Source organism: Epinephelus moara, chromosome 10 (genome assembly GCF_006386435.1).
Source record: "Epinephelus moara isolate mb chromosome 10, YSFRI_EMoa_1.0, whole genome shotgun sequence".
Classification (NCBI taxonomy): domain Eukaryota; kingdom Metazoa; phylum Chordata; class Actinopteri; order Perciformes; family Serranidae; genus Epinephelus; species Epinephelus moara.
In genome coordinates this window covers 18,288,140-18,309,404 of record NC_065515.1, presented here as the reverse complement: position 1 = coordinate 18,309,404, position 21,265 = coordinate 18,288,140, and the positions used below count along the sequence as shown (strand labels likewise).

The window sequence follows — 21,265 nt, the reverse complement described above, 5'->3', positions numbered from 1 at the left end:
TTGGAATGCTTGGATAAAGCAGTAGGTATATGAAGTCAAATAATCAAGCAACCACTCTCTCTTTTTTAGCTGGAATTATTTCACTCCTTGATGAGGAGGAGCCACAGCTCAAGGTAAGAACTGGTTGAATAATACTTGAAGATGGCAAACTTCCATAAAGAAATTATGTCATGTCATTTCATGCCAAGTCAAACACCATTCAGAATTATCGAGATCACATGTGAGTGTGTTTTTATGTATTTGTAAAAACATGTTTTTAGGACACTGGTTCCTGATGAAAAGTTACACAGTGAGCCAGTAACAAAGGTTTAAAGCTCACAAACACATCTATTAATGTACCGTTTGTCAGATTGAAGAGTGGCTCCTGCAGGTTTCCTTAGGGGGTTAAGGTGTGGTGTGATGTATTTATTTTTTTGTTTGACTCCCAATGCAATGCTTTATGGGTAATGAAAACATGAGGCTATCATCTCTGCGTGCATTGAAATCCGAGCTTCAGATTTTATCATCGTAGTTAAGACAGTTTTGTGAAGTGCAACACATCTACATTCCAACAGTATAAGACTCAAATAATGGTGACACCACAGTTGAAGCTTGGTACTGACTGCAACTTAAACACAGTTTCCTTCATGGGCCCAAACTATTGAAGATATTAAGTAAACTAAGCTGGAGAAATGGTATGTAAATTGTGTATCTGTAATACCTCTGTTTCACTTGCAGGAGTTTGCTCTGCACAAGCTAGATGCCATTGTGAATGACTTCTGGGCAGAGATTTCGGGATCAGTAGATAAAATGTAAGTACCATTGGTGAGCCTGGACATTATAACAGAGAAAAGAATGTTACATTGGGCAGCAATAACTTCAGCTCTCAGTTTTATTCTTTCTCTGTCTGCAGAACAGAGAACAAATTACAATAACCCAAAGTAGATGCAGACACTGTATACAGATGAAATGTAGCAGGGCAGTGCAGTGTGCAGCTTGTCACAATTTAAGAGTTTGCTGCTTAGAAACTGCTCTGTGGGATGGGGGAAAGATAATTTAGATGTTGCAGGTCCAATTTTTTAGTCTTATGTAACAATCTGTGTGTTGTGTACTCTCAGTGAGGTCCTGTATGAGGATGAGACGTTTAGGAGCAGAGCCTTTGCTGCCCTGGTGGCCTCTAAGGTTTTCTACCACCTCGGAGCCTTTGAGGAATCGCTGAACTACGCTCTTGGTGCTGGAGATCTCTTCAATGTCACAGATGACTCTGAATATGTGGAGACCATCATTGGTGAGTGATCAAATAAAAAGGCTTGACCTCTTCTTTTTTTTTTTTTATTTGCCTGGCTCCTCTGTGATAATGTGACATTTTTTTTGTTTGGATAATGCTGTGACCCTGGTACTTTTACCAGTATTAAGTCATTAGCTTACCAAGGCTTTCTGGTGGTTAAAAAACAATGATTGTCATAGAGTTGTTGACAATGCCCAGAGTAAGATTTTGACTTGAACTACGTCATTGAATTCAGAGGTGAAACGAGGCCCCTTTTTTCATCCTTTTCCTGTGTTTGCTTTTAGCCAAATGCATCGACCACTACACCAAGCTGCGGGTGGAGAATGCCGAGCTGCCAGAGGAAGAGGAGAAGAAAAGCATCGACCCCCGCCTTGAGGGCATTGTCAACAAGATGTTCCTGCGTTGCCTAGACGACCACAAGTACAAGCAGGCCATTGGCATCGCCCTGGAGACCAGACGACTTGACATGTTTGAGAAAACCATCTTAGAATCGGTCAGTCGGCAATGTCATTCACAGCTGATTTCACTTTATTGAAATACATTTAAAAAAATGTTTTGTCTTGCTTTCTTATCCTCTTCCTTGTCATGAAACATGTTAACAACTGCTATGTTCTTCTTTCTCTTCTCAATCAGAATGATGTGAGTGGCCTCCTTGCCTACAGCCTGAAGGTCTGCATGTCCTTGATGCAGAACAAGAAGTTCCGCAATGAGGTGTTGAGGGTGCTGGTCAAGCTCTATATGAACTTGGAGAAGCCTGATTTCATCAATGTCTGTCAGGTAACTAATGAGATAATCAAAAACACCCTATGCATCATCTCCCTGACCAGTCCCGTCAGTGTTATAAATAAATGTCCTCCTTAAGACAGATTGGTTTTAGTAAGTTTTGTTCTTTCAATATTTAGTATAAGATTTTGATTGACTGAAATCTTGATTTTTAGGGCTACTTGAAGTACAAAGTTCTGTGTGTTTTAGAAGTTGTATTTATCAATATTTTAATGTTTGTTGTATTTTTGTGTGGATATTTATTATGCTGATGCTGCTGTAATATACACTTGCCGGTACATTAGGCTAACCTAGCTAAAACTAACACAGTCCAATACAACAGTCCTGCTATAATTCCTGATAAATTGGCAATTAAGTGTAGTTGAGTTACTTTAGCGTAGAGTCAGTTTTATACTCATGATGGCATCTCATGTTTTTGCTTAAGCTTTCAAGTGTTTACCTTGATTCATAACAACAAGCAATGCCAAAGACACAACATATATCCTTTTTTTATACATTCACAGAAATATTTTTTTCAAAAACTGTCAGAACCTTAAAATCCCTCTCTTATCATTTTTTCTCCACACCTCTCTAGTGCCTGATATTCCTAGATGACCCGCAAGCTGTGAGTGACATCCTGGAGAAGCTGGTGAAGGAGGACAACCTGCTGATGGCCTATCAGATCTGCTTTGATCTGTATGAGAGCGCCAGCCAGCAGTTCCTCTCCTCTGTCATCCAGAACCTGCGTACCGTTGGAACACCTATCCCTGCAGTCCCTGGCTCTACAAACACAGGCACTGTGCCCACACCAGACAAAGACAGGTGGGCAGCGTAGGAATCTAAGGACACACTAAATACCTAGGCAGAAGCACTGCATCTTGGCACATGTTCACACAGGACTTAGGGATTTGTCACTGCTAATGGTTTTGATTTAAGCTCTAGGAAATGACTGTTTAGACTTTCTCAGGTGCTGTGAGTTATGAGGAAAATAGCAAAAAACTCAACATTTTCCAAGCATGACAGGAAAAGATTTATCTCAGTCTGTTAGTCCGCAGACACTACGCAGAACTCTGAACCTACCACTAGGAGGGTTCAGTACACAAGTTTGGAGTTTAAATACTTGGGAGCTGAACAAGCTTTGTTCTTTGGTGTGCCTCTTTTTATACCTGCTGAAAATAACCTGAATAAAGAAGTTAAAATGAGAGATTGAATAAACTTTAATATACATGCACATCTTATGGCCCGTCAGGCCATGTACAGTGTATATATGGGATACATGCAGGGACTAACTGAAACTGTGCATAGACGTTTTTGAGTCGAGTTACTTAATTGTGATGAAGTGATTCAACACTGACAAATTGTTTTGTATGTGTCACAGTGATGCAATGGAAACAGATGACAAGGCGGGAAGCTCTCCCGCTGGAAAGCTGGCAGAAACGGTATGCTTTTTCAATCATTTTGTACTGTATCACGTTTTTCATTCAAGGTGCTCGTAATCTTTCTGTGTCTAAACAGAGCAGCTTTGGTATGGTTGACAGCTCATCATATCGCTTCTCTGTGCTTTGCAGAAAGACGAGCCCAAAGACCAGAACGCCAAGATGATCAAAATCCTTAGCGGGGAGATGGCCATCGAGCTGCACTTGCAGTTCCTAATCCGAAATAACAACACAGATTTAATGATCCTCAAAAACACAAAGGTATTGTAGATGAGAAACAAGATGAATTCAGAAAATGAATGAAAACACTTGTTTACACATTCAGGTGAACTGCAGCTTCCTCCTGAGCTCTAATTTTTTTCTGTCACTCCAGGATGCAGTCCGAAATTCGGTGTGCCACACAGCCACAGTAATAGCCAACTCTTTCATGCACACGGGGACCACAAGTGACCAGTTCCTCAGGTAATTGTGATAGCAGAACGGAAATGTATATGACATATATTGCATAAAGACATAGAGAAACATACTTACTCTAAGTGACATTAAGACTAACATTTTTGTTTGGCCCTTGTAGAGAAAACTTGGAGTGGCTTGCAAGAGCTACCAACTGGGCAAAGTTCACAGCCACAGCAAGTCTGGGTGTCATCCACAAGGTAGATTTCTGTCATTATCATGATGATATGGTGCAAATCAAAAAAAACAATAGGCAGTTTTATTCCATATTATTAATATAACATGGTGTGTTTTTCAGGGTCATGAGAAGGAGGCTCTCCAGTTAATGGCCACCTACTTGCCCAAAGACACTTCCCCTGGCTCGGCCTACCAGGAGGGAGGAGGCTTGTACGCTCTGGGACTCATTCATGCCAACCATGGCGGGGACATCATCGACTACCTGCTCAGTCAACTCAAGAATGCCAGCAATGATGTGAGGTTTTTTTTTTGTTTTTTTTTTATATCTACTTTTTATGATGGTTCTTTGAGAACTATATACTAGAATGTGACTCATGAAATGATTGCTGAATTAAGAAGTCAACTGTTTTGAACTTGGTTATAAGATAATACAATTTATGTTAACAAACGTGTGGCGCTTTAGAATTAAAAGCCTCAAGTATAAGTGTGTAGCAGAGACCAGCAGCTAGTTAGAGCCACTGTGTCAAATGATTAATTTATTTTTCAGTGTCTTCATGGTCTATTTCTTTTCCTCTGTTTCACAGATTGTTCGTCATGGTGGTGCTCTTGGCCTTGGTTTAGCTGCATTGGGCACAGCCAGACAGGATGTTTACGACCTCCTGAAATCCAACCTGTACCAGGATGATGCTGTTACTGGTGTGTACAGAATCAGTTTTTGAATTGCATGATGACAGTCTAGTTTTTGATCCTCACCACTCTGCTTTCTAAAAAGTAACCTTTTACTAAAATTGCAGGAAAAAAATCTGTCATTAATACCTTTTACTTCCTCCTTTTCCTGTCCTAATCAAATATATTTGGATAACAATAGATTCGGGTTGCACAGAAATAATGAAGAATATTAACAAATTAATAATGAAATGCTTGAATATGAAAACTGTCTTTTTAAAAGAATAATGTTTGGCTCAACAAATGTAGAAACAAAGAGGTGTCTACACTGGTATCAATATTAATGTTAATGATTTAGTAATGTACACGAGTAAACATCTGTTGGTTTAAAAAGAAAAAAAAAAACAAGCCATGCTGACAATATCATGTAACCTCTCTCAGGTGAAGCTGCGGGCCTGGCCCTGGGTCTGGTCATGCTGGGCTCCAAGTCGGCCCAGGCCATTGAGGACATGGTAGGCTATGCTCAGGAGACCCAGCACGAGAAGATCTTGCGTGGTCTGGCTGTGGGAATTGCCCTGGTCATGTACGGACGCATGGAGGAGGCTGATGCCCTCATTGAAAGCCTCTGCAGAGACAAGGTAAGGCTGAAAAGCCATCAGAAAGCACATCATGTACACCACGAGATTGGAGTTGTTTTATTTTCCAGCAGAAATAAAGAATGTCGTACTTTGTTTTTGTAGCATTGGTGCAGTTTATGCAAATAGTAACACAATAAGTTTGAAAGAAGGAATTGGGGATGGCATTAAAAAAACTCTGTACCTCTAGGTCATTGCTCTCCATAAATCTTATAGATGTAACATGCAGTCCCAGTGTTTGATGTATTAAGCCCTGTATGTACTCGTACAACCGCAGGTTGTGTGTGCATTTCGCATCAAACAGAGGCTTTTCCTCTGTACTTCGGGCCAAGAATCCTTCTATAAGAGGTTGATGTGGGAAATGACTGAAACTTTGTTAACTGTAATTGTTCATCCAGAGGCAAAGTCTCAACATCTGCTTTCCTTCACTGTCTATGATAGGATCCCATCCTGCGGCGCTCTGGTATGTACACAGTGGGCATGGCCTACTGCGGCTCCGGGAACAACAAGGCCATCCGACGCCTGCTACATGTCGCTGTAAGTGTTTTCTGTTTGGCCCTCCTTACAACACGTTATTTCACAGAGGGGAAGACAGGTTTATCATTCTGGCAGTGGAGCAGACTCAAGCATCAAGGGCTGTGACTTTGGCTGGCATCATAATTCAGATTAGTTTACTACTCTGATTATGATTGTTTAAAAAAATCTGTACTTAGTTCTATTGGGGGAGAAATATTCAGCTTTAACATCAGTGTTTTCCTGTTTGTGCCTGAATTTAATTTGGGGCCTCACTGTTGCAGAACTTAACTTAAAGAAGGAAAACAAAAGACTATTACATTACAGTTTAATTACAATAAATGTATGTGTATGTCAGTCATTGTACTTTTAGTGCAAATACAATTTTCAACTTAACTTCAGCAGTGTGAACAACTTGTTGTCCTGTAGGTGGCACCTTATTCAAGCTAAAGTTATTAGATGGCGTAACAGCGAAGCATATTCCTCACACTGTGAGCCATAGGGGATCTACACCATGAAAGTTAATCAACAAATTTGATGACTATCAGTATTAGTTTTTCGTTAGTTGACAGTTTTGCTTTTCCTAATAAAGGTAAGTGACGTGAATGATGACGTGAGAAGGGCCGCTGTCGAGTCCATTGGCTTCATCTTGTTCAGGTAAGGACCAGACTGAATTACCTGAGTTCTGAATGCTGTTTATTTCTTTGCATACACCAGAGGCCTTTCTCTCTGGAGCTTTGCGGTCCTCAGCTGAAATTCTAGTTATTTATCTGCCCCTACTTTTACACTCACTGCTTTGTGTTAAGACAAAGTAAAAGTAAAACCAGCAACAATGCATTTGTGTAGTTCGCTCATTTGGTTTAAAAAGTGTTCTGTAGAAAAAAGACTTTTATATTTCTCATGATGTGCTACAGAAAGGAGTATAGTTTGGGTACAGTACTGAAACTCAACTGTATTGACAATAGCATAGAAAAGCTCTGAACTGTAGCCAGTCCAACTGTTTTTGACATTTACCTCTAACATAGGCTCCAGACGAAGAAGGAGGTTACACTGAATATTGTGCAACAATGAGTTTATCACAAATATGACACAGAAATATTTCAGCTTTTCGTACAAAGTGTAACTCTTAAACAAATTAATTTGTCCTTATTTGATAAGGATCGGTAAAAGCATTTGGATGTTTAAAACAAATGATGATAACAGATGCACAGTGTGGACATAGCACTGCTTTGGGTGAACCATTGCAATCCCCTTGTTTTAAAAATTCAGCATTTGTTGTTTTGGTTGTCTTACTTTATTCTTTCTTCTGTTACCACGGGTCTTAGTTTTGTAGTTTTCTACTGCTGATGAGATGTAGCTGTATGTTTACACCTTCGCTGTGGTGTGATTTTGATACTCTATTGTCTGGATTTGGAAATTACTTTCTGGTCCTCATGGAAGGTATTTCTGTGTCAAAGGAAGCTGGACGTACTTGTCATTGTCACTCACACATTTTCCTTTGTGACTATTTATAGGGATTCCGCACCCTTAGAACGACGTGAATTTACCCATCAGAGACCAGAGCAGTGTTAAACACAGCGCCTAGCCGGTGCACAAATATCAGGGTGTAAATTTTAAGCCCAAAAAAGGCTATGTGATATTCAGTGTGATCAATGGGCCGCTAGATAAACTTTGTGTAAATCTTCACTGTGTTTAGAAAGACTTCTGTACCAGAACAATTCAGTTGGCCTCCTCTTCTCCGACTTCCTAATGGCTCCGGGAAAACTCCCTTCACTCCCCCAACATGCAGACTAGCACACAATAAGGGCTGCTTTGAGTTCAGATATCTTAAGTCTCTGCTACTCTTACAAGATCAACAGAGTTTCTGTTCATTAACAGTGAGACAGAGTCGGTCTAGGCCATAATAAAACTGCGACACACTCCAAACTCGCATACCAAGCATGTGGACCCTTATCCAAATCTCATATTTATTGCCACATTACTCAAGCACTGTTTATATTTTGTTAACTAGGTTTAATTTAGTGTGTTTAAACTATTATGTAAATTGATGGCTGTAGTAAGATGCTACAAACTGCTATTGTTAAGTATAAAAGGGCAGCAAAAAATAGTGCTGAGTACACTGTCACAGCGTACTGTACTATCGCAGTATTTTCTGTCTTAGTTACACTGTTTATTTGGTTGTCCTGTCCTTTGGTTGTGCTTCAGTCAACGCTGGTTCGCGAAAAAGACATTTTCACTGGCTGATGCATGAGAGTGAAGACATCAACAGTGAAAGAAAATGGATGCTTACAGTTAGTTCAGTTTTCTGTCAGTTCAGCAACACAAAAAACTTTATTTAACACATTTAGGTTTCCATTTAATCTGGATGTTGTTCTTTATTATATACAGTCTTCTATTTGGAAACCTGTTAACATGTCAAAACATCAGGCTGAAGTACACATACAAGAGTGCTTCTCAAAGGTCCGGCAGATACAATAATCATTTCAAGAGTGCAATGCATTTTATGTGTCTGTTGTAGAAAAGATTTAAAAGGTAGAGTTGTGTTTGTCTTAACAAAATGTAAGCATGTGGTCAGAGATGGTCCTCACCATGTTCACATAGCCCAAGTAAAAGGATCGGCATTGAAATACATTGTATATAGCATTCACAGAGAGTTTCCAGGTCATGATTATGTCTTCATTCCTCACATAATTGTCTGGTGGCCTGAACTTTGTCAGCTTTTGACCTTTCATAGAGGACATCCTCCTGTCTTCTCATTTTAGTTAACCTGTTACAGGTCATCTCATGGTTTTATAACGTTTGACAACTCAAACTCTCTTCTTATACGCTTTGAAGTGTCTTGTTGTCTTAAAGAATTCACATTGTTAATATAGCCTGTCCTAAAGGCCCCCTTGAGAAATATTTCGACCCTATGTACTCACATATATCACAGAGGAGTTTGACTTATGGATAAAATGTGTTTCCAAAATGATCATGATTTAAATTATGGCTAGATTTTATCTTTAATAAAAACATAACAGATTCCAAATCATGCATTTTGTTGTGGGGGTATGCCTTTGTCTTTAGAGAGATTTTAAAAAAAGTTTGCACCATAGATTTGATCCACAAGTGCTCCCTTTTAATTAGATTCATTTGTCGGGTATTTCTAGACAAAGCTAACGTGTTCTTCCTGCTTATTACCTTCATTATCAGTCAGAAGCATTGTGTCTAACACAACACCACTGGATGCTTGAACAGGTGCTTGACGGCACCTTATTGGACTTTGGTAGCTAACTGTCCCAATGCCATTCTTCATTCCCTGCTTCATGAACAGTTTAGAGTTTTCTGCCATAGAAGATCTAAAGGAAATCCTCGTAAAGGTCCGATCTGCATTTGATGTTCTTGGGTTCTGTCCTGGCCCATGACAAGCAGGGCTTTCATAATTACAGGTGATGTAACGCGTGAACGCTTGCCTGAAAGTTTTGTTAAATAGGGTGTAGACCAACGGGTTGATGCCTGATGACACATAACCCACCCAAACAAAGATCTCCATGAGGCGGGCGATTATATGAACATCACAGCTGGTACATAGCACCGAGGTGATATTAGTGATGAAGAAAGGGCACCACATAACAACAAACAGGAGGAAGACGATGCCAAGCACCTTTGAGGCGCGTTGCTCATTGCTCAGAGTCTGCATTGACTTCTTGCCCATTGTTGACATTCTCCGAAAGGACATTTCATCTCCTGTAGTAGAGTTTGTCGTGCCTGTATGTGGTTTTTCTTGCATTCTGGGAAGTCTTCCATCCAGCATGTTCAGTTGCTCGGCTTGAGGTGGAGTCCCACCGTGTTCCCTTTGAAAAACTGTGGCGATTGTCGGGTAGCTAAAGCGCTGAGTCACCTTTGACCTGAGCAAATAAACCTTTTTGCGCAACACTTGGACAGTGAGTAGGTAGATGACCATCATGATGGTCAGAGGGATGAAAAATGCCGCCAATGAGCCAAACATGATAAACTCCCGGAAGGTGTCTGTTTTCAGCAGGCATGTGTGGTTACTGTTGAAGGTGATGTTGTTGGGAAGGTGGTTGTTCCTAAGCCCCTTTATTGGAATCGGGATTGCGATACCTGGAAAATGAAAACAGAAAACAGTTAGAATTGGCAAACATTGGCAGTCATCTAGGGTTTTTGTAATATTGATGAATTATTTTGCTTTTGATGTTTTTATTAATAAATTATGCATCGGTATGTGTATAGGCTCGCATCCTTGCTGATATCCAATCCAGCATTTTAGGCAGTATTGGAGGCATTTCCAATCCTGGTATCGGTATTGGAACAACTCTATCAACAACAGTAGTGTTTCTTTTTCATCTCAGTTACAGACATTCCCATGTTTAATTTTTCACTTCATGTGTATGGTAGGAGTAGTAGAAACAGACAAAACATTCATACTTGATAAAAGCATAGTGGTGTCAGGAATAAGCACGCACATGCTGATTGAATTGATATCCTTTTTTTGTTTTTAAAATCAAGTAAGCTAATCAGCCATGGCTCACCATGATCCCTCTAAACACTGCTAACAGCCAAAAAGTTTTTACCCTGACTGAATACTGGTGCTCGGTTTAGGTGCTGCTCACTTCTTTCCATCCCATCGTCTGGCTTTGGCCATGAAGTGAAGCGCAAATGAAATCAAATCCATCAGCCAAACCAACTGCATTTAGTGGTCTGAGTACTGGGCATTGAGCATTGAGCAGTAATGCCTCAGTGAATTCAGCCACATTTTTACACCCTAGTGTTAATGGACAGAAGCTACTTTTTAGTTTCCTGCTGTAGAGCAGAAATTATTAGCAGATCTTGAACAATGACTCAACACCCATACAAGACCTTTTGTAGGACAAGTACAGAAAGATTATTAAAGTTTCAAGTTATTTACTATTAAATGCACAGCAATTACAGAGGCTATAAAAATCTTGGGTCTCAAGCTCCCTCTAACAATGCTAATTAAATATGTTAAAAAAAAATCACACAAGTAAAAACAAAATGAGAATCTAAGAAAAACTTTTAACAACAGGAGTGACAACACAGTCTTCCATCAAAGGGACTGGCAAGCAGCCTAACCAACCTCTCTACCAAAGCTTTCTGTTCCTACATCCCTACATTCATAAAACAGTAAAGCTCACTTCATTAGGAACTCATTTAATTAGCTTGCTTCAAATGCACAAGCCACATTGCCCTTTGGACAAACTGAGTGATACTTCTGTCCCAGCCCTTCAGCTCCCTCATCTCCTTCCCATATACACTGCAGCCGGCAGGTTGCTGTTTATACAGTATCTGCTTTTATTGCATCCGGCATACATTCTTGGGTCTGTAAACCAGCTCTGACTTGGATGTTATGTCAAGAAATAAGATTGTTAAAAACTGTTGTAAAAACTACTCTAGAGTTGGAAAAGTTAAGGAGTTAAGTTAAGGAAATCTGAAATGATATGCTTACCAATGGATATGAGCCACACCAGTGCAATCTTCACCATCGCTTTGGCTCTGGATTTGTACTGGCTGTGTTGAATTGGCTTCTTGATGGCAATGTAGCGATCCAGTGAAATGGCGCATAGGTGCATGATGGACGCGGTAGAAAACAGCACATCAAGGAACAGCCAGATGGGGCAGAGGGGCTCCGGAAGAGGCCAGTCAGAGTCTGAAGAGAAGATGAGAAGGAAATTAGTCCAGTAAGAAAATAAACAGTTGTCTTGCAGTTGTCGTTTTTTTAAATTGTACGTCACTTATCTGTGGTAGTGTCTTTTCGATCAGTGACTTCCCATAATGTATTCATGTGGTTTACCTAATTTTCAATCCAAAAAGCATTTGGTGTTACACACCACCAATTATGGGAGATGGACCACAATGGCAAGGGATTAGAAGTAGCACTCATGCAAAAGATTGGTGTTTGTTTATCCCTGTGAGGAATGACTTTACTGGAAAAAGGAGGGTTCACTGACTGTTTATGGAGCTAAAAGCTCTTTATGTAGATGTGCTGGAGACTATGCTCAACAGTAGTGTTTATTTTCAGTTCCAGGCATAAAATTGGCAAGTAATTGTTCTGGCTTTTGTCCTGTCAACCATTAACATTACAAAAGACCGTTGTTGAAAATATTCCTTTTCATAATTTTCTTTTGTAATGCCACCATCCCACTCTTTTCCTCGTACTGCTTTCCTGTGACACTTGGAACTTTTGAGTCATAGTTTTGATTAGGTTTCATCTGGAAAGCACATTCATTGACAAATACTTTACGCATTCTCAAAGTAGACCCTTTGTACATGTTTTGTGAAGTGTTTAGTCCCATGCCAAATTCAATAAACATTGTAGCTTGCAAGATCCAAGTAGCTGTGCAAGGGAACATATTTTTATTGTGTTTAATTGAATTAAGAAACTTTGAATGAGTAAACTATGGTGAGGCGTCTGTAGTTGGCCAGCACAGGGTCTTTGTGCTTTTGTTCTGTATTTGAGAACATACTGTAGGAATGAAAAACGGCAATACAGCTTTGTTTTTGTTGATTTTGTGGTTTGCTTTTGAAAATGTCCTTGTTCAAATACCAGTCTATATAAATTGTTTCACTAATGGTAATGTATGTCCAGCAGTTTCTCGTTACACAAGGCTGTCGTCAATGTCCTACATAGGAATTCATCTTATTGCTCTGTTTTTGTGACATTTGTTGTTGTTTACTATTTGCAAAACTCATCCAGACCCTTTAAAAACTTTCAGAGTATGTGGTCACAGGTCAAAATTGTTATGTCTAGATGGTTCTGCTTTTTGAAAGAATGCAATGAAGATAATTATCAAAGAAACATACTATGTGTATTAGCGAAGTGTATATTTTCTTTTTTGTGGCTTTCGTTTATTCAAACAAAACTCAATGCCATATAAGCACAGCTACAGCTCTTTCAAGAAAAAAGGGAAGAGAATAGAGAGGCAGAGAAAATTTATATTTAAAGTGACTAGCAGAGAGAGATGAAAAAGTTGACTCAGTTGGCAGTACAGTGTGTTGAGAGATGATGCCTTGCAGGTACCATACTTAAGGAAGCAACATCAAATCATCTGTCCTTTCAAAAAATATATTTTAAGTTTACAACTGTGTCTGTTGACACTGCTCACATTTCAAACAAGCAGATCTCATATATTTGTCAAGGAGTTCCCTGTATACTTTGACTTCATCTGTCCAGCAGATGTGGAAAGTGACCGGCAGTCCTCACTAGTGTAACAGTAACCCAGTCACATTCTTGTCTTGCTTTTTTAGGTGAAGCCTCTTGAACTTTGAATGTCCCCTCATGAATATGTGGCCTTACAGTTAGCTTGATCTTTTTATCTAAATCCATATGTCTACCAGCCTTGTGGTAGTTTGTCTTGTGTCAGTCATTAGGGAGTGTTTGCTGCAGCGCGCATGTTCTGCTGGTAACAGTACTGACAGTATAACCTGTCTTTTACTGTGTGACTGTGCAACTTTTGTATCCTCCAGCCAAGGAAGGTCCACACTGTTGACAGACCTGCTGTGCTTCAAGCCAGCCTTTTATACTGTGTGTGCATTTTAATGTCCCCATGACCCCTCTCTCCTCACCTCAGTTCTTTAAGCTTTATTTCCATAAAAAAGAAAATCATTTGGGAGTTTCCCCGTTTGAAAATAATTTTGTTTTTATTTAGAAACATATTGTCGTACTTCCTCAATTCACCTTAACCTAGAAATATGAGAAATATTATTCACTTCCCTGCCTAGTTAGTGTCACTTCAGTGCACCTGCTGGGCAGCTGCTCCACACTGACTCTTTTATCCGTCACATTAGTCTCATGTTGTACCTGTAAGATCCGCTTTTTAATGCCTTTTTAATTCGTCATCTGTGATGTGAAAACATCAGATTTCCTCGCAGAAAAAGTACAAGTGTACGTCCTGGACATTGTTTAGCTAATCCTTGCATGTCATAGTGCATCTCTCCTGTCAGGTGCCAAACAGTCCGTTACTATGGCCAGCATTGAAACACGTTGTACCAGATTCTGGTCCAAAAGTAGTTTAGCGGACTTCATTGATATTCAGCATCAGAGCAGCAAACAGACACAATTCCCACTCCTATGCCTTGAGGTGTTACCCTGCCCTCCATTTCCATTTCCATGGTGTTTTTAAATGACTTTGACTACTTTTACCATACACAGATATGCACTGGTACATGCATGAATGCTTTCACACCTGAACTGCATTGGTTCTCAACCTAAGGATTGGGACTTTTTATCAGGCCATGAGAGAAACTTTTGGAACTGAATGTGTACAGCCTGTAGACAGATTCAGTTCGAATACAGATGCAGTAGTAGATTAATTGCATGGTCCTTCGTGTTTATGTAGCCTCTTCATTATAATAAGATGAAAGCAGCACCTGTGACCAGTTTGATTTGCAACACATCCAGTTCTCATGCAAAATATGATAATTTAGACAGGCAAAAACATCACACTAAACTCCACTATTATATGCATGAGACCTAATTATGATCTGGCCCATTATCCTATAGTTGAATTAATGGGGAATAACAGCTTGGCCGTAGTCACGAATTTCACAGTTGCATTATGAAATGGAGAATCAAAGTCTAAGTAATTTCATATGCAGCTATATTTACACAGCACTGTCACTGGACTTAAATAAACCAGTTTTTGTTTCTATGGGTAAAGATCCCTCAGACCAGTGGATCAGTCTAAGCTGTGCTACCTTAGCCCTGCCAGAGGAAGTAGCTGTTTATTGTCCACTATCTCTTGGGATATTTCATTGAGAATAATTTGATTATTGTTCGTCAAGATTGTATCTAGGGTTACTGACAAACTATTTTTACCCTTCTTCGCTACCCACAAGTATTTTTCCAGAGAAATGAGGGTCAGTTATTACAGTTGATAAACTCCTCCACTCACTTTAAAACAGTGGTCTTTTTAATTTTTGTTAGTAATAGTTTGCTTTGTTTGATGGGACTTGTAGATTAATGGCATTTATTTGTTTAACTTAACATTTCATATGAATGTTGTCAAGGAATTGGGTCAAGTATTTATTGCTTTTGTATCACACAGATTTCCAACACAAGGCTCCATGCCAAACTTACTGTAGAGAACAGTGACGAGGGCAATGGGCATCACTAGGAGTCCCACCAACAGATCAGCCACAGCAAGCGACATCAGAAAGTAGTTGGTGGCGTTCTGCAGCTTCCTCTCAAGTGACACAGCTAGAATAACCAGAATGTTTCCTCCAATCGTGGGGATGATGACCATGACAATAAGCAGGGCAGCCCATTTCAGCTCAGCCCCGGGCGCTTCTCCTGACTGTGAGCTATTAGCCTCAAGTGGAGCCGCGACTGCCTGAGACATGGTGCTGCAGAGGTTACAGCAGGCCTTAGCTTGGGTCGTGGCTCTGATCTTTCTGGTGCTGGGCACTCGGTCAGCATTGTCACTGCGTCCTACAGGCAAGGACACAGGGTGGGATGGGACAGCTTAGGGTCAGTGCACAGGATGCTTCATCCCTTGTATGCACTGTACAAGCCAAAAAGAATTGCTCAAAATCAAATGAGGATCCACTGATCGGTGGTGACAAAAACAAGGTAAACAGGTCTGACACCAGGAACTCCAATGCTGGCAATAATCCCAACACGATAAGTACTTCCACAGTGAGATGTTATCAGGGGTCCTCACTTTCCCAGGCAGCTGATGCTCTTGTCCAGGTCTTCCACTTAAAAGAACAAAAAGGTCTGTTAAAGAAACAGCAAAACCGTATTACCCATTCGCTTTAATTTGTCTAAATGGTCGCATGCGACGTTTATCGTAACAAATGAGGAACGTCTTTGCCATAATGTGGAAACAGTAATGGTCACCACACTGGAAATTTCTTTTCCATAATGTGGAAACAAGGTGGAAAATATTAGGAAAATTCCTTGTATGCGTTTTCAATTTTGTTGCATTATTCTGTAGTTTTATTTTACCCATAAAAGTAATTAATAGAAGGTTTAAATTGTCTTGTATAACATTTCGTTGCACACTCAGTCACTTTGAATTTTACATTGAGACGTTTTTTCCATCTATTAAAACTATTTAAAAAACTTCTCCATGAGGCTTTAGATGAAAGATATATGGCTTGTCCCACTCTGTACTTAAGTCTGCAAAGATGTACACATGAGTGGACATGGAATGGATTACACAAAATCAAACTTGATTTAAAACACAAAACAAAAAAAAACACTGTCAAAAAGCATTGTCATAATTTTGCTAAGAAACTTATTCTTACCTGCTCCTGAAGGTAACATCTGTTGTACATTTAAGTTCCTCGTTGACGCTTCAACTCCTTCAGTATTTTTCCAAGCTGCTGCGTCTTAACTTTCAGGAACATTAAAGTAATATTTTGTGCTGGGAGAGCAGTGCATCTTAACGCCCAATGCATTTCAGTCTCTGCACACCTCTTAGGGGAGTTTAAGAAATATATTTAACAATCTCATCTTTATATTTCCACCCTCCCCGAATAAAAACGTGACAGAGAATGCCCTCCCTCAGCAGTAAAACTTAAATCTGTCTCTGTCTGAAGCAGCCCATGATGTGGAACTTGTTTTGCTTCCACATGTTGGAGGAACCCCCAGTCTTGTTTCGCATCACCTACCGCGATCACAGGTTTAAAACTTTCAGATGTTGTGGCTCCTCTGCCTCTCTCCCATTCCCACTCACTGCCTCTCGTTCACAGCCTGTGATCAGCCTGCACTCTCTCCCGTCTTGTTCGCTCTCTCACTGTTCCCCTCCCTCCCCTCCGTCTTGCCCGTGAGTCAGACGCTGTGCAAAACAGATGAATGTCTTCATGCTGGCAGTACGCCAGTGGTTCTGGGAGGTAATTTCCCTCAACACAGCCGTCCCACTGTTTATATTTGTCACTTTCTGTTCTCTCCCCCATTCGAAGTCAAGCAGTGGTGGGGTATGTAGTAGTAGAAGCCTTCTGTGTGGTAAGGTGCTTGAAAATTGTACTTGTACCCCCATAGCTTTTTTATTTCGACCTCTGTGAGCTCACATTTTAAGGCTGGAGGAGTCATTTAAATACCTATCCTCATTTCTTCTGGATGATTACTTTTGAAATTTAGACCATATTTGTTTTTCTGCTTTGATCTTTCTGCCTTAACAGGTTGAAATGTGTTTTCTCTCAGTGTGCATTCATTGCTTTTAAAAGCAGATGCAAAACATTAAAAGATGCAAAAAATAAAAATATCCCCGGAGTTTACAGTAACCAGATGATGATTCTTCACAAGAAAATGTGTGAATTACAGCCAGTAACCCCCCACTTGGATGCATGTATCCTTATGTTTCCTGCTAAAGAGCAGTAAGTAGACCAACTGTTTCAGCTGAAACATGTTTCCTAATTTGCTCATGATGCCAATACTCCAATAAGATCTCAGAGCTTGGATAGATTACATGTATCAGGGAGTTCACAACTAATGGAAAGCATTGAAATACACAGGAGAGAGCATTAAACCTTTACATGTGAACTGGAACAATGCACCCTGCGTACTAGGTCTGCTGTACAGTTTGGGAGGTAGCTTAAAAATGGCGCCCACAGCATATCAAAAACCCTCTCATTCTCCTTCAAGACTGAGCTTAAGTGCTACATCGGCAAAACTTTTAAGATTTTTTCATACAACTGGTTAACAGTAGGAGGACTGTGTTGAATTCATTGAAACGAAATGCATGCTCTTGCTAATAGAAGTTTGTTTTTGTTGGACACTTTCTGAATTTTTTTAAAATGTCTTTTATTTAACCAGGGAGGTCTCTGGGACCTGGCCAAGACAGCACACCAGTTACAGTTTAAACAGAAATAAAACATAGCAAACAGGGGAATTCAATCATCAAACACACAAGGTAGAGACTAAAACCTGCTCAGATAAAACTTGCATTTTTTATGACAACCACAAAGCTCGGCATGATGACGTTCTGTAGTCTCATTTTGCTGCTTATCTTTTTTAAGACATCTAAAAGCTTAAAAATTTACAAGGGAGGTATTTACTGATGTTTTTTAGGTGAAGGAAGCCTTAGCTCAAGAAGAGATGGAGCAGGGACCCCCCTACTTTATATATCATATAAAATTGAGTTGCATTGCACATAATTCTTCTTTCGGGGTTTCTTTTGTTTGCGCTTACCTGTAGCTGCGAAATTAGCAGCTGTTGTAGCATGGCTAGGGGCAGTTCAGCTAAGTAGCCAATATATTTCAGTCATACGTAAATTTAAGCTAATGACGCACTCGCTTGTCTGCCCTTCGCCAGACATTGGTTGATTTCTAATTGAGTTTAAGTGTCTACTAAGAAAGCAATGCAGCCTCTTGGCTTGTTCAGTGCAACATTGTCCAGGTACTTTCATGATGTATTTTGGTGACTGGTTGTAACAGACAGGAAGCAAGCTAATAAGATCTGTTCTCTTACAATCTCAGTGCATTAGTAACTGCCACAATCACATTTCATGTGGCAAAATCAATCTGTAATGTGTTTAGCTCAGCTGGGCATCGCCTGGGACCTGTAGACAGAGGGAATTATTAAGTTGCAGCTGTATCAGCCGCTGTCACTCACCGTAATAAATGTTAGGCATGCACATCACACAGTCCATTAACCAGTCAGCTAAAAAGGCCTGTGCATTTTTATAACCTTTAAGTAAATATTTTTAATTTGGCTCGTATGACCAGTAAAGTCTTAAAGCCTATATTTTGTACAAAGGTGTGAACACAGGAGCAACACTGTGCACTGCTGGAGGGGTTCATTTTCTCCAGGTCATGGTGAATGATATGGTTATTCTTCTCCAAAGAATAAAGAATGGAATGTGTTAGGTTCAATCGTCCACAGCAGGCTGGATGCGTTTGCAAGCGTTCACAAGTGTTACATGTAATCTGCTTCTCTTATCTTTTCTCCCCTCATCTTTCAGTTCATTCTGAGGTTTTTAAGTCCATCACACATTATGATGATATTTAAGTAAGTCTTGAAAATACAGACATCATTGCATCACTGCCTTTTCAGACGAAACAAATGCTGGATATTGATTTCTTCTCTCCATCTGAGTTCTTCCATTTTGCAAGGTAATTTGCTAATCTTTTACTTTGAAAAGGTTGGAAAGGCTTTAGATGAAACTATTTCAAAAGCCACAGCAGAGTTTTCTCAAATTGTGCCCTTAAGCTGCTGTAGTCCCTTATTGATTTTAAAACGTATCATAAATTAGGTCTCTGTGTCTAGCAATAAGAAAAAGAACCTTGAACTTTTTATGGCCTGGGTCATACTTTCAATGCCTAAAATCATAAATTTGCCTCTGAAGGCTTTACATTCTGCTCTGCACCCAAATACTGATTAAAGGGCACTGTCAGACTACCAAAAAGAATAAACTCTATCGCTATAGGTGAAATTGAAAGGTGATCTAGATATCCAATAATCCTAGTGTAGTGTTTGAGCTGTGCTTCTAATATCAAACAGACGAAGGGTAGATGATACTTTAAGAACATGCCACAACAGTGTACTGATGTCAAGGACTGAACATAAACCCAGAGACACCTGTACTCCCTCTTTTATTGTACATTATGTACAGTTAGACAGCACTATTAATGGTGTGTTGAATGGAGACAGAGGGACTCATTCATCTTGGCCACCTTCTATACTTTCATGCACTATTGAGGGCTCAATAAAATGTACAATGATGCATTTTGTTTTTACTGTGTCCTACCTTGCCGTGTTTGAGCTTTTATTTGGTACAGTCCAATAAAATGGGGGCCAGTGAAATCAGTTTCCTTTGCTAGAGCTGTCACACTAAAAGTCTTTTGCTTATAAACTAACAATTGTATTGAAGGTAGTCAATGCAGGATTTTCCTAAAAAACAATGTAAACACTTATAACGTTATCCCTCTCAATTATCACTTAAGACCCACTAGTAGTGTGTGCTGGCATTTTTATCTGTTTCTGTCTGTTTTTATTGACTTCTTATTTGGCTGTGTTCAGGATGTTCCTGGGCACAGAGTGCAGGTGAGGTTGGGACTTTACAAAAAGGTAGCGACCAGATGCCAAACCATAAGCAAAAGGCATCCAATAGGAAGCTACAAAAGGCTATGGCACAAGCAAAAAAAACCCCACACAAATATAGCAAGACGAAACACCAAGCAGATGGCTTTCAATCTCGCTGGCAATACCGTTTTCAAACAGTAGCCAACAATTCCTGCATAGTGCACCTTTTAACATCATCATTTATTTTTAGTATTTTTTTTTTTTTTTTTTTTAAAGTATTCATTTTGGGTTTTTTTTCTGTTTTAATGAATCATTGGGTAAATACATCAACTAAAACCAGTTGTTTTATAATCTGAGGGCCAAGTATTGCCAGGTTATTTACCATCTTTTTATTTTTATTTCATTGAATCAATGACCTTAAGCTCTGTAGAAGAAACTTCGGCAGAGCGTTGTTGGGACAGTTGGTACAATGTGACATTTTAGTGAGGTTGAGAAAAGTCAAACCACAGAGATTTGCGCTAATGATTATGACGGTGGCTTCTTGACGGGACCTACAGGACTCTTTGTTCTTATCTTTTTAATTTTTCAATGGCTTGAAATTACAACCTGACTGATTCCCTCCCAGTGGCTGTTTGAGACGGACCAAACCTTTCTGTGAAATTCAAAGGTGCTGAGTAATCTCAACCAGTCCATCTGTCAGACCCATGCAGCGCTGGTGTTATCAACACCGCTGTTCACCAGCAAATTGTCAGTTAACATTTATGGTTATGAAACCATTTACTTCGTCCTTGTGCATGTTTTTTTCTCCCGTTTCTCCTCTGTCCTAACCAAATTAAGACCAAACTTGACTTAATAAATCAAACAAACCTGGATACCACCACATGGTAATGCTTGGTACTTTCACCTGGTGACCTAAATCTAATGTGACAAGGCTCTGCATTAGTGTGCCCATATGTGGCATATACTGATTAATAAAGAGTATCTCGTGGTGACTTGGGAGCAAAGAACTGCACAATTTAAATGTGAAGTAGTGTTTTCCTCCTACTTAAGGCCTCTCATTAAGACCCCATCAAGTTAAATCATGTTATATCATTCATATCTGTATGATGTTTTAGTGCTTTTTTCCTACCTTTTTTTGCACATTTTAACTAGCGTCCTTTGATGTTCACTTAATTCAACAAAGAAATCCTTTATACAGCACAAGAGATGGAAAGAAATTATGTAGCGCTACAGCATTTTCAATTATACCTTTAGTAAATATGGGTTTCTATTCTCCCTATTTCTTAACAGAGCCATTGGGAGAAAATCCATAGGAAGTTTTGGGGGACATAAATCAAACCCCCACATTAGTGCCCATGCTCTTTCACTT

The 21,265-nt window shown here is 39.7% G+C and overlaps 2 protein-coding genes across 2 annotated transcripts in view; one reads left to right on the top strand and one right to left on the bottom strand.

Moving 5' to 3' along the window:
• The window catches only part of psmd1 (proteasome 26S subunit, non-ATPase 1), a 45,540-nt gene that overhangs the window by 1,652 nt on the left and 22,623 nt on the right, over positions 1–21,265 (top strand). The window contains exons 2-16 of the mRNA XM_050054756.1: positions 70–113; positions 718–791; positions 1,098–1,267; positions 1,552–1,760; positions 1,901–2,044; positions 2,625–2,851; positions 3,408–3,468; positions 3,598–3,726; positions 3,839–3,927; positions 4,040–4,118; positions 4,217–4,390; positions 4,680–4,791; positions 5,203–5,399; positions 5,838–5,933; positions 6,502–6,566. Of these exons, the coding sequence (XP_049910713.1) occupies positions 70–113; positions 718–791; positions 1,098–1,267; positions 1,552–1,760; positions 1,901–2,044; positions 2,625–2,851; positions 3,408–3,468; positions 3,598–3,726; positions 3,839–3,927; positions 4,040–4,118; positions 4,217–4,390; positions 4,680–4,791; positions 5,203–5,399; positions 5,838–5,933; positions 6,502–6,566 (1,870 nt within the window). The remainder of the gene's footprint in view (positions 1–69; positions 114–717; positions 792–1,097; positions 1,268–1,551; positions 1,761–1,900; positions 2,045–2,624; positions 2,852–3,407; positions 3,469–3,597; positions 3,727–3,838; positions 3,928–4,039; positions 4,119–4,216; positions 4,391–4,679; positions 4,792–5,202; positions 5,400–5,837; positions 5,934–6,501; positions 6,567–21,265) is intronic.
• htr2b (5-hydroxytryptamine (serotonin) receptor 2B, G protein-coupled) lies at positions 8,150–16,630 on the bottom strand. Its single transcript, XM_050054757.1, has 4 exons — positions 16,179–16,630; positions 15,007–15,626; positions 11,377–11,577; positions 8,150–10,013 (listed from the first exon to the last, which is right to left on the bottom strand). The coding sequence occupies exons 2-4, from the start codon at positions 15,266–15,268 to the stop codon at positions 9,055–9,057; spliced, it is 1,422 nt and encodes a 473-aa protein (XP_049910714.1). The 5' UTR covers positions 15,269–15,626; positions 16,179–16,630; the 3' UTR covers positions 8,150–9,054.